This window comes from Pelophylax lessonae, assembly GCF_965119305.1.
Source record: "Pelophylax lessonae genome assembly, chromosome: 8".
NCBI classification, from domain to species: Eukaryota; Metazoa; Chordata; class Amphibia; order Anura; family Ranidae; genus Pelophylax; species Pelophylax lessonae.
In genome coordinates, this window is record NC_138775.1 from 68,499,593 (window position 1) to 68,513,154 (window position 13,562).

Consider the following 13,562-nt stretch of genomic DNA (forward strand, 5'->3'; position numbering starts at 1 on the left):
CCTCGTATCGAACATCTGTAACCCATTAAGGTGTCTTTTTGGTTATATTGATGATGAGTCCCTCTCTAAGAGCAACCAACTTTTTTTTCTACGATTGGCTTTATTTTATGTCGAAAAGTCTATAACTATGCAATGGAAGTTGTCAGCTCCCCCGACTATAGTCTTTTGGCATACTCTGGTCAATCAGGTACTCCCACTATACGAAACGCGTAGGGAGGAACGCGTACACACGCTACTGCGCATACGGACGACGGCTATTTTTGTTACTGGAGGAAAAGATTATCTTGTTCTTCTGGATTCTACATACAGTTTACATGTTTTTATCAAGCAAGTGCAATACTTTCCTAATAAATGATTGGGTTTTACAGTATCACGCTATGTTGAGCCCTTATTTTCCATACATTCTGGTCTGCTGAGAGCAAACGGGAGATTACTTGATCATCGGATAACACTTATATTGCCACCGGGATTTCCATGTGCTGGTGTTCGTTTCCTTCTGGTTATACATGCGAGCATTGACCTGCAATAGAGGGTCACTGGCTTTCTGGTAAGTGTCACTTTGGCTACTCCTGGATCTCTTTTCAAGCACATAAAAAATAAAATTTGGGAATTATGGCCTCTTTCACACGGTTCGCCTCCGTAGGCGGATCCGTGTTGCTCAGCGGATATCGATCCGCGATCCCCGCTGAGCCGGCAGATGACAGCTCCGTCTCCGCTTGCAGAGCGGAGAGGGAGGTGTCTCAGCCCCCGCTGCCCTCTATGGGGGATCGGATGAGAGCGGACCGCTTGTCCGCTCTCATCAGATCCGATCCGATCCGATTACTGAACGGATGGAAAAATAGGGTTTCCATCCGTCCAGATTTCACGGACAGGATCGGATACGGATGGCAGCGGGTGTCAGCGGAGGTGTCTCCGCTGACATCCGCTGCCCCATAGAGCTGCATGGAGGATCCGATCAGATCCGCCTAAAAAACTGACAGGCGGATCTGATCGGACCGCCAGTGTGAAAGAGCCCTTTTACTTTTGATTTACTTTCTCTTCAATTGTTTGCACTTGTTAATGTTTATCATGGTGTGTTTATTTTGCACACAAATTTATTCACATTGTTTATTTATGTGCTGCACTATTTATGAGATTTTTTACGTATCTGTTATCAGAGATATTAGTGTTCAGCTGCATCACTTATTAAGAATCACCAGTGCAGATTTAAGTTTCTTTTACTCCCACTATACAAACTGACCTATGAAGCTCGAGGCTGTCCTCGTAAATTTCATAAAATATGGGACGTGTGTGTGACATCTGATCGTACTATCCCACCAAATATGGTATTGAGCAATACTAACAGAGTTTTTGCTGCATCTTTTTTATTATTTTTTTCTGGAATGTTGTATTTTTATACACTGTTTTGAAGATATTTCTTATTGTAAACTGGCAAGTGAATATATATATATATATATATATACCAAATATGGTTCTTTATTCCGTGATCCACTTGAGATGAGTGGACATTATTCATATGATGTATGTCAATATTGGAACACTGTTTGTTTAACCCCCCTTTTTTGTGACAATTGTCTTTATTTTGTACTTGAAACCAGCTGTTATGTACTATTTCTTTGTATGTACAAAAAAATTACCCTTTAAAAAAAAAAAATATTCCTCCTAGTCTCTTTCAGTCAAAGGATGTTCGGTGGAGTAGAGTTTAAGATTAAAGTATGAATACTACAGTATTTAAACTACAAAACTTCCAAAGACTGGATAGTTACATTATCAACACTTAAAGTAACTTACATAAAAAGTTACAAAGCCATACAATTTTTTAGTAGAATGATAACAATGCAGATACTTACTTGCACTCTTCTGGAGTCTGCTTTGCTTCATCAGAACATCGATAGAATTTACCCTAATTTTGAATGAAAAAATTATAATTGTTCAGCTTTAAATTTGTTTATACAGTCTTTATAGTATTTTTGGCAAGCTAAAATATTATAACTTTTTACACTAAAAGATTATCAGAGTGTTCAAAAATTTAGGAGGCAAGCTTGTATGTCCAGGGAGAGGGTAGCTTCTAAAAAAAAAAAAAAAAAAAAAAGTAATCGAAGGTGGAGCTGTATTTTAATGGATCTCAACAAACAATATTGTGGGTTTAAAGTAGAACCATAGGCAAAGGAGGATTATAGCCTCTGTCAATATTTTTTTTTTTTTGCAATATGTCCCATTGGGAAGCTTTCCATTCACTTCCTGTCCCATAGCCAAAACAGGAAGTGAGAGGAAATCCCTGCAAATTAAAGGAACCTCTGGGGGCCCCAGAGGTCACAATCCCTGCTTGGGATTTCCTTTACTTTGACTTTCAATGATAATGATAAACAGGACAAATAGAGAGGGTGACTCTCCATAATATGGCCATATCAGCAATAAAATGTGACAGTTTTTCTAATCCATCTTCACTCTGTTCAAAACTAAAACAAAAAAAAACAAAAAAAAAAAAGTTTTGCATTTAGTTATACTTTAACTCAACAGAGTTGATAGACTAGATCTGCTTAAAGGACCCAGGAAAATGTTTGCCAGAATTGATCATTTAACTCCATCCAACCCCAAACATCCTATCAAGCGGTCCTTAGACTCAAGGCAGAAATGGTTGTCGGACAACAAAAAAAAAAGGACAGCATTGGTATAGTATCAAACTGAATATCGATTGAAGCCAATGAAGATGTCTACTGCAGGTTGTACTCTCTACCCCAGCAGAGATGTCTGTCCACTGATGCCTGTATGTGTGCACATGCCTTTATTTATTGTGGATTGTCTATGACTAATTTACCATCTTAGAGTGATAATCTGCTTCATAAAATGGTTCAATTTGTTTGAAAAGCTATATTCTCAATATGGGGATAGGTTTGCCATATGACTATATCCAGGGGCGTAACTACAGGGGTTGCAGGGGTTGCGATTGCTACCGGGCCCCATGCTCCAGGGGGCCCAGTAGCAAACCAGTGGGTGAACTTCCAGGATTGCAAAAGTCACACTTGCGACCGGGCCCTGGCATTGCACCACTGTGGGGAGGCCCAAAGATTGCAGGAAGGGAGCCCACTGCAGAACTTGTGAAAGGATCCTGCTGCGGGACCGTAATAAAAGGCCATGCAACGAGAGTAAAGAGCCCCAGGATTAGTGGGAAGAGCCCTGGGCTTGAAGGGAAGGGCCCCGGCCAGGGATCTGGGGGGGCCCTTCATGGTTTCTTGCATCGGGGCCCTGAAGGCTCTAGTTACGCCTCTGACTATATCCTTGCTCAGGCCAAAATATTTCACCATTTTCAGCAGTATACCCAAAACAATAAACTGTGGATGTTCAGTTCTATTAACATCTGGCTCAGTTGGAAGATATATAGATATGCATGATATACGGTATTTGTTGTTTGAGATGTTTTAAGTCCAATTTAGATATAAGAGAATATTTTTTCTAGGCAGATTTACTTTGAAGAAGATTACATTTTTTGAATGGATGATTTGTCCACAATATTAATTACTGAGGTAATAAACACCGATATTTTTTTTCTTTTTTGGCTCATGTACAATTAGGTTATTTTAAACAATTTTAGATTTATCAGAATGTAGATGATTTAAATATATTAAATGTATTGTTGTCATTTGTATTTAAAAAAAAAACATTTTTATATTTCTCTACAAATTTTGGTCATTTTTTTATTTTTATTAAATACTGGTAAGCATTTCCACTATTAGTCCCACTATGCTACTACTACTACTATATATTTTCCACTATTATATAATATTGCCATTTGTAAGGTATTATACACAACAAAATTAGGTACTAGCTAAGCACTGTTGAGGGTATACAGTAAGTGGTGCCCCCAATTCCTTTTACCTTGAATAAGCTTGTATATTCAGTGCTATGATATACACTTTATTACCAAAAGTTTTGGGACACCTGCTTTTTACAGGCATATGAACTTTAATGGCATCCCAGTCTTAGTCTGTAGGGTTTAATATTGAGTTGGCCCACCCTAACAGCTTTAACTTTTCTGGGAAGGCTATCCGCAAGGTTTAAGAGTGTGTCTATGGGAATGTTTAACCATTCTTCCAGAGGTCAGGCACTGAAGATAGATGAGAAGGCCTGGCTCGCAGTCTCTGCACTAATTCATCCCAAAGGTGTTCTATTGGGTTTAGGTCAGAACTCTGTAAAAGCCAGTCAAGTTCCTCCACCCCAAACCCGCTCACCCATGTCTTTTTAGACCTTGCTTTGGTCCATAAAGACATAGATGAGCGAGTTTGGGGTGGAGGAACTTGACTGGCCTGCACAGAGTCCAGACCTCAACCCAATAGAACAGCTTTGGAATGAGTTAGAGCAGAGACTGCAAGCCAGGCCTTCTCGTTCACATCAATGCCTGACCTCACAAATGAGCTTCTGTAAGAATGGTCAAACATTCCCATAGACACACTCCTAAACCTTGTGGACAGCCTTCCCAGATTAGTCAAAGCTGTTATAGCTGCAAAGGGTGGGCCAACTCAATATTGAACCCTACGGACTAAGACAGGGATGCCATTAAAGTTAATGTGCGTGTAAAGGCAGGCATCCCAATACTTTAGGTAATATAGTGTATGTTCTGCCAGTGCTGACCTGAACTCAAACAAAACAAAGGTTAATAAAATCTTGTGTTTCCATACTACAGTGTAAAATAACTTTTTGCCATTACAGTAGTGTTAGTCACTATACACTATAGGGTCTTTAAAATTATACTTTTAGGCTGGAAAATAAGAAAAACTGTAGTAGTAAAAGGGTTAAATTCTTCTATTCCCAAAAGCAGACTATTTACCAATCTCTTTCATCAGATCACTTACCTTAAATAGCTGAACTCCGATACAGGCAAACATGAACTGCAGTAATGTTGTAACGATCATGATGTTGCCAATAGTCCGGATGGCGACAAACACACATTGAACAACATGCTGAAATGGCAGAAAAGTGTAATATTTAAATAATTACTTACCGATAATACACTGTCTTAAAAGTTACATGTTTTTTTTTTTTTTTTTTAACAGAATAAAAGTTACATGTTTAATTAAAAAACCTCAAAGAAAAAAAAAAGAATTTTGAAGACAGCATGCTGCTGAAATATTTTGCAGGCTAGGTAAATGGAAGGTAAATCATGGACCCAAACATTGAGCATTCTGTTTCAAAACTAAAAATACATGAACACACAATAAAACAAGCAACACAAAATCATACCTATAGACTACACTAAGATAAGGCAGCACAACATTATTGGTAAAGTAAAAAGTACAGTAATCTATAGTAACAACATAGGACAATCATATTAGCGCAAAGAAGGTGGGTAAGGCTACATCCCATAGGTACTGTTCATATGAATAGGACAAAAAAGTCCACTTAAGTCCTTAAAAGAGTTCATGTGCTGGCTCCTTTAAATGGCTGCTCAGTGTGCAAGCAAGAAGAGGCTTGTGGGTTGCTAGGGAGAAAACACAAGCGCCATCTAAGTGTAGCACATCTGATATTTATTAGCAAGTGGTATAAAGGTACTCACAAAATTCATGTGTGTAAAAACATTGGAATATATTCTCTGATTTCTCCTGTATTCCTATTTGTGTATGTTTTGGGCCTGTTAAGTATGTGGTGTATGCCTCATCCAGAAGAGATTCAGGGAATTGTTTATTAGGGAACTTTTGTTTTAGGGCAGCACTTTGTTCCATATAATCTGGTAGCTGTTCATGCAGGGCTGTCTTTAACACAGGGCAAAAAGGGGCAGCTGCCCCGGGCCCAGCCATTGTTGTGGGGCCCAAAGCAGCTGCCCCTTGCGCCCCCACTGCCCACAAATAGTTGATAGTGCATTTGGTAGGGCCGAAGAAAATATTTGCCCAGGGTCCAGTCAATACTAAAGACAGCCCTGTGTTCATGGGATAGGCATCGGTCACTGCTAGTCCAGACCCTTAGGACCCAACGGGCTCGATCCAGTCCTATTTAAGCTCTCAACTAAAATGGCGCTAATAGGCCTGAGGAAGGAGCGCATTCTCCGCAAACGCGTCACCTTGGCAACCCCTCTGCACCCGGTCACATCACGTGAGGCTGTGCAGACACATCGCTGAACCCAGGAGGTGCCGACATCCACCAGCCACATCAATGCCAGCCGCACCCGCCAAGGCCATCCTGACGGATCCCTATCCATAGGGGGATATGCACTACAGCGCTTTCCAATGTTTTCACACACATGAATTTTGTGAGTACCTTTATACAACTTGCTAATAAATATCCGATGTGCTACACTTAGATGGCGCTTGTGTTTTCTCTCTATCTATAGTAAACAAGTCTGCTGTCATGAGTTTAGAGTAATGACATAAATTAAAGATAATTAATTGCCAGGGCTTAATAAGCAACCCTGGCCAAAACCAGTCATGGAACTGCTAACCGTATCTATTACAGTTCTCTGTAATCCACTGCAGCTACATTTTACAAAGCTGCTTACATGTGGGGTGGGTATGTTTCTTCTTCTTCCAAGTTTTGTACTGTTTAATGTTTTGACATACAACCAACAGGATTAAATCTTCCAAGAGGGATGTGAGATTTTTAGTAGAACTTTAATAAATTAGGCTATCTGTATATGAAGAGCAGTACTGTTATACTTGGGTAATAAATACCTGTAAGTGTTATAGGGGAATAGTTACAAAGCAGTGAATGTGACTTTCACAAAATATTTACCGGTGGTGAATCAATCACCGCTATGTAAAACACATGCATCAGAAAAATTCACCTGTAGTGAATGCTTGGGGAATGTCAGATTCACTGCTATATAAATATACCCCTTCATATCAATGCATATTATGAAGGAAACAAATATTTACTACTAGTCTGCTTTTAGAAAATATTCCTGTCAAAAAATGACGGAACTCCTATTTAATGGCTTTCATTTATATCCTGGCAGTAATCTGCTTTCTGCAGACCCCGGTTCAGAATCCTGATGACGAGGCCTACATTTAAAATTCATATCTAATCACTCACATCCTTCAAGTCTATATTCCTGCTATGAGGAAATGTTGTATAATTTTTTATGAAGAAAATAGAAAAGGGCTACCAAATGCAGCTCTTGGAAATCTGTTGCCCCCGGTTTTTAGATACGTAGGTCTTTGCTGGATAAATTGGTCACAGAAATTGGAGCTTCTTTATATATCTGCAACCGAAAACTGCATGTTGCAACATGAGTTAAACAGTTGGTTCATGAATATTCACATTTTTTTGAGCATTGATGTATGATTTTAATGTGCACTGATGCGACTTTACAACATTTTCTTGTGCTTTTGTCTTTATTTTTTTAATTTACTTTATAAATATTTAAAGTGGAGCTACAGTCCCATACTCAGCAATGGAATAAAAACATCCTTGTGAGCTTTACAAAATGCTTTTTTTAATGTGGATATTGTCAATATTGTAAATAAAGACTATCGAGTGTTGTTGATGGAGCCAAAATTTACAAAAGTTATATTCACCATCATCCCAATTGGTTCAAGACAAAAAGAGAAACATGAAGTGTGGGACTATTAAAGGGTGCCGAGACAAAAACTATTCAGGTATTATATATAAAAAATACAAACATTTTATTTATCAAACAGATTTTTTATAAAAACATTACAATACAAACATATGTTTGGTAGAAAGACACATCTTTCAATGCGTTTTTTTTGGTGCTATTTCCGACCAGTTTCGCCAGAACTGGCTTCTTCAGGGAAACACATAAGAGTTTGTTTTACTACTGAATTGCATGGAGCACATTGTATTTCGGAGGTAAGCTTGTCTTAAGTGGATCCCGCAAACCCGGAATACGTAGCCCACATATCATATACAACACCAACTAATCACAATTGGAAAAACTGGCATTAGTAGCGCAATCACCTAGTGGTCAGATGCATAATTCTCACACCAGTCTCTATACGGGCGGCACAGTGGTGTAGTGGTTACACTTTCACCTAGCAGCAAGAGGGTCGCTGGTTCGAATCCCAACCACGACACTACCTGCCTGGAGTTTGCATGTTCTCCCTGTGCCTGCGTGGGATTCCTCCGGGTACTCCGGTTTCCTCCCACACTCCAAAGACATGCTGGTAGGTTAATTGGATCCTGTATAAAATTGGCCCTACTATGTATGTATGAATGTGAGTTAGGGACCTTAGATTGTAAGCTCCTCGAGGGCAGGGACTGATGTGAATGTGCAATGTATATGTAAAGCGCTGCGTAAATTGACAGCGCTATATAAGAACCTGAAATAAATAAATAAATATACAAAAATGGCAAATAAATAAATGCACAAAAAAGTTTGTATTACGGAGGGAACGTCCATCAAACAGTGCTATCAAAAAGCAGAGTCCATATCTGGATAAACTCCAAAACAGAGGTGAGGGAGAAAAGCCAAAGGTCCCACTTGTGCAGTTCTACGGAAAGGGAGCACCTACTAATCCTCCACCAAAGTGCTGGTCACCCCAAGGGAATTGGAAACTCACCAGAGGTATATGCCCCCCACTCTCATGGATAGGGCTCACTCGTTTAGTACAATAGCTCCTTGCACCAGGTCAATAGATCAAATATCCTCTGCATTCAGATTCCATACTTCCAAGATGGATAAACGTCCTCCTTTCCCTCAGTACCACACCATCATCCACATGGGTATATGTAAACAAGACAACAGCCCCACTAGTGTGATACCGTTTTAAATAAAATCCAACTTTATTCAAACTCTGAAATGTGCACTTACACAACATACACTTGTGTTAAAGCCCATCAATATAGTATGTCTGGGTGACTCCCTAACAATCCCGGGTACCCACGACCTCTCCACACTGAAGGTGTGTAGCCTACATATCGAGTCCCCCGCAGAGGGGACACAAAGGTATCAATGAAGGTAAGTTTGACTAAAGCCCCGTACACGCGTACCGATTGTCGGCCGTAAATATTCGGCCGAAGACCGATCGGCCGATTGTAGGCTTGTTAGTATGATGCTTCCGACAGCCGACAGCGCATTCTCGGCCGAACAGAATCTGTCGTGCAGGCATTAAAATTTTTGTTGGCCAACACCAGAACGGCCGATTGTTCGCCAGTCAGTACAGATTTCGGCCGACAGACAGCAGATTAGCAAGACTGGGCATGCTCAGAAAAGAAAAAAGACAAGGAAAGTTAACCATCACATGACATCACTTCTGCAGTCGGCTGTTGTTGGCTTGAGAGCTTCAAAGAAAAACACTCCCCAAATTAGATCATCCACAAGGATCTCTGCTTTACAAATTCCGGTTTGTATTGATAAAATAGACATTTAATGCATATTGTTCAGTATTAAATCAGTTTCACCTAAATTTAAAGTGAGCACCGATCTCAATATGATCAGACACCCACGCTGCTCCAGGTCTGCTTATATATTATTTTTATATATAATATATATAATACCTATTATATATTTTTATTATATTATATATTTTTTATATACAATACTTGAATAGTTTTTCTCTCGGCACCCTTTAAAAGTCCCACACTTCATGTTTCTCTTTTTGTATTGTAAATAAAGACCTTACTTGCCAAATGTCCAGGTGACTGGGCCCTGATGATATGCTGGCGGACGCCATATTAGATGTGGGCATCTGAAGTCAGTGCCAGTGAGTTTTGGGATGTAGTGAAGCTGGTTTACCCAGCATTCACCTCCTGATCTCGCACACTAATGACAGTGCCCCGCGCACAGTGTTATCAACAGGTTGCCGTAACAATTGGCGGCGGTGGACGTTTCTGCCCTGTTGTTATAGCAACCTGCTCCTTAGCTCTTCCTGATCGCACCATTTCCTGTCTGGAAATACCGCGAGATTAGACTATTAGGCTTCCCGAAGACTCCTGGGATAGATGACGCCGATATCCCAGAAGTCCACGGGAATCACTTAATGGCATAATCACCTAGGCAGCCGGGATAGAAAATGTAGGCAATTTACATGAAAAAAAGGTATTTATAATTAATTAAAAAAATATATTGATAATATCAATTTAGCACTGTACTGTGGATGGGCATTATGATTAGAGGAAGTTGAAAATATGGGTAAAGATCCGCTTTAGGTATATCCAAAACCAACAACTACAATGTAATATATCGCATTTAATCCTTATATGTGGTGGCTGCACTGTTTTTCTATTTTTCAGATCAATTATATTTTTTCAAGTACACAAAAATACCTGCTTGTCCTCCCAGAAATCTAGTATCCTTCTAACTTTCTGTGCACTGAACTAAGTGCTGAAACAATGTTAATAGGCTTCTTAGTTCTCTTCTGTGGGCTACAGAACACTATGTTTGGTTGATAAGAAGAGGGCAGTTGTTTGTAGTCCAAACCATGAGAGCAGCCTAGGCTGACAATGCTGCTCATCTACAAATACAGTGCAGTGAGTGAGCACTGTCACCATAGGACAGGAAGTGTAATACTGACAAGATCAGCAGGTGAGAAAAAGAAAAAAAGTCAGAAAAAAAACGAATGAAGTTACCATATCTAATGCCTGATATGCTGTAATATAAACATTTTTACACAAACTTGTTTTGTTGCAAAAGACATAATACATGCAGACAAAAATAGGAAGATATCGGTTCTATAGACAGGTGTTCACAGTCACATCCCTAAAATGCATAATAGGAAAAGTGGGGGGGGGGATAGAGGGCGCCAAAGTCCTCTCAAATCCAAAGGATGAAAGAGTTTGACTCACGTGTCTCCCTATGAAAATGGGATTTTTAAGGCTGTGAAAATGTCTTCAAATATCGTACAACATATTTTTGATATAAGAATTACAACTTTAATGAATCCATCAAGATAGATAAAAACACAATATGTAAGTATAAAAATTAGGATTTTACATCCATCATATCATTATCGTATCTATGAATAGAAACAGGGTACTTGGCAAGTTATACGCATTTCCCTGAGCGGTTAGGCTCCCCATTGTAGCTTCTTCAATGTTCATATAACTGTTTCTAAAAGCCTTTTAAACAGACCATCACAGAGCATGCCGGGCATAGTAGGATATACATCCCATGGTGAACCATTGAGACCAATGATCCAAGAGTAAATCCCAAGAGGGTAATGGACACCAAATGGCGCCAAACCCAAAGGGGAAAAGGCCTATAGGCAGGCACTAGACCAAGCCTACATCCCAAAGGGGTCCACCGGGACAAATGGAACAGGAGGATGAGTAGAAAACCACTTTATTATTCTTGCAGAGTGGTAAAAGAAATAATAGGGGTCCTCCACCCAAGTCCCACGTGTCCAGGTAGCCACGTCCGAACGTTTTCACAGCCTGAAAAATCCCATTTTCATAGGGAGACCTGTGAACATAATACATGCATTTTTGCATGTAAAAATGTATTTCCTATAGGCATCAAAAGTCACATAGGGTGTAAAAATACAGCACAAGCATGTTGAAAATGCTTTGCTAGTTTTGTAAAACTGGATTTTTTTTAGGCAGCGTATACAACAAATTAAAGGAAGCATACATTATTGCTTCCTTTCATTGTACTATTTTAGTATATATTTTTCATAAAGTTCTTCCAAAATAAAAATGCTCCAACTACCTCCACTGAAAATCATTAGTTTTCCCAGTGTGCTGCAGTACTCATGCTGCGGAGAGGCGCCAGATTACTGATTAATAGGACCAATAAACTCCTACCAATATGATCTGTAGAGTGTAGGAGCCATAATTGTTTAATGAGGCACATTTTATTTTATGCTCATTGATTCTCCTTTGCCTATTCTCTAAATAGCTCACAGCAAATTAAATAGATATTTCAACAAATTCCCTATGGTAGTCCAGGATTAATGTGGAACTTTACTCTCTCAATCAACATTAACTATTTTAACAACTTCTGGACCAGAAGGATTTACCCCCTAATGACCAGGCTATTTTTTGCGATATGGCGATGCGTTACTTTAACGGACAATTGCGCGGTCGTGTTACACTGTACCCAAATAAAATTGATGTTCTTTTTCCCCACAAATAGAGCTTTATTTTGGTGGTATTTGATCACCTCTGCCTTTTTTGCGCTAAAAACAAAAAAAGAGCGACTATTCTGAAAAAAAAAAAAACAATATTTTTTACTTTCTGCTATATAACATTTCCAATAAAAAAAATGTTCATCATTTTTAGTCCATTTTGAATTCTGCTCCATATTTTTGGTAGAAAAAATCCCAATGAGTGTATATTGATTGGTTTGTGCAAAAGTAATCGCGCCTACAATCGAGGGGAAAGATTTATGTCATTTTTATTTATTTATTTTGTTTTTACTAATAATGGAGGCGATCAGTGATTTTTAGCAGGACTCTGACATTGTGGCGGACAGATCAAGCACCTAACTGACATTTTTGACACTTTTGGGGGGACCGGAGACATTACTTCAGTAATCAGTGCTAAAAACATACACTGTTACTGTACTATGACACCGGCAGGGAAGGGGTTAACACCAGGGGCGATCAAAGGGTTAAATGTATCCCTAGGGGGTGCCTTCTAACTGTGGGGGGGGGGGTGGGCTTGCTGCATGAACACAGAGACCTAGCTGTCCAGCGAAGTGATGTACATCTACGTCGTCTCGCGGGACAGAGCCGGCCTGCCGCTGTAAACCTACGGCGGCTGGTCGGCAAGCGGTTAATCCTTATGCTGCTATCCTTAGGAAAATTGAAAAGAAGGTATATTATATTTACTTGTTTTAAACTTTTATTTTTTTTACTTTTTTTTTTTTTTTTACATTTCTTAAGATGCTTCCTGATTTCTAGCCTAGGCAAATGATGTCATACATCCCAGGAGTCTTCATTGATATTCTTTTTTCTTTCATCCGGAGGAGCAGAGGAGGGGCTTTCTCAGCTAGGCACACCCTTTTGCCTGCATACCAGACATAAAGGCAGATGGATTCCAGGAAGTAAATGCTATATGCATCATCTGCCCTTATTACTCAAGATGGTCGTGGCTAGAAATGCTACATGGGTGTTTTTCGAAGTGATTTCTCAACAAAAGAAAACATGGAGACATGGATGGATGAGTGAGTGTGCTTTAAATCTTAAAATTGAATTTAATTGTGTTTTTAGGTTGTGGTGCTCAGATACAGTAACTATCTTGAATATACTGTATGAAGGGAGAGTTATCATTTTTTTTTGCCATCGTCCAATTGGGGAGATTTCCCTTCACCTACTGTCCCAGAGCCAAAACAGGAAGTGAGTGGAAATCCCACAATGTGAGGGAATCCCAGGGTATCACTAGTGCAGTGGTGGTGAACCTTGGCACCCCAGATGTTTTGGAACTACATTTCCCATGATGCTCATGTACTCTGCAGTGTAGTTGAGCATCATGGGAAATGTAGTTCCAAAACATCTGGGGTGCCAAGGTTCGCCACCACTGCACTGGGGTCACCAGAACTAGTGTCCCCATTCAAAGATTTTCCCCCGATTACTGTTCTGGTGTCAGCCCAAAATTTTTAATTTTCTTTTACTCTTGGTGGTAATGGTAAACAAGACAAACAGAGAGGGTTAATCTCCCTAACAAGGGTACAG

General features: G+C 39.6%; 1 protein-coding gene across 17 annotated transcripts in view; it reads right to left on the reverse strand.

The window, feature by feature from the left end:
• CACNA1D (calcium voltage-gated channel subunit alpha1 D) overlaps positions 1 to 13,562 on the reverse strand; it is a 537,366-nt gene that overhangs the window by 123,720 nt on the left and 400,084 nt on the right. For all 17 annotated transcript variants that reach the window (XR_014225629.1, XM_082266515.1, XM_082266513.1 and 14 more), the window contains exons 24-25: positions 4,851 to 4,958; positions 1,851 to 1,903 (exon numbers count right to left, since the gene is read on the reverse strand). Coding sequence is in view for 16 of the 17 variants with exons in the window: in XM_082266515.1 (XP_082122641.1) it covers positions 1,851 to 1,903; positions 4,851 to 4,958 (161 nt within the window). In the remaining variant the exon portion in view is untranslated. The remainder of the gene's footprint in view (positions 1 to 1,850; positions 1,904 to 4,850; positions 4,959 to 13,562) is intronic.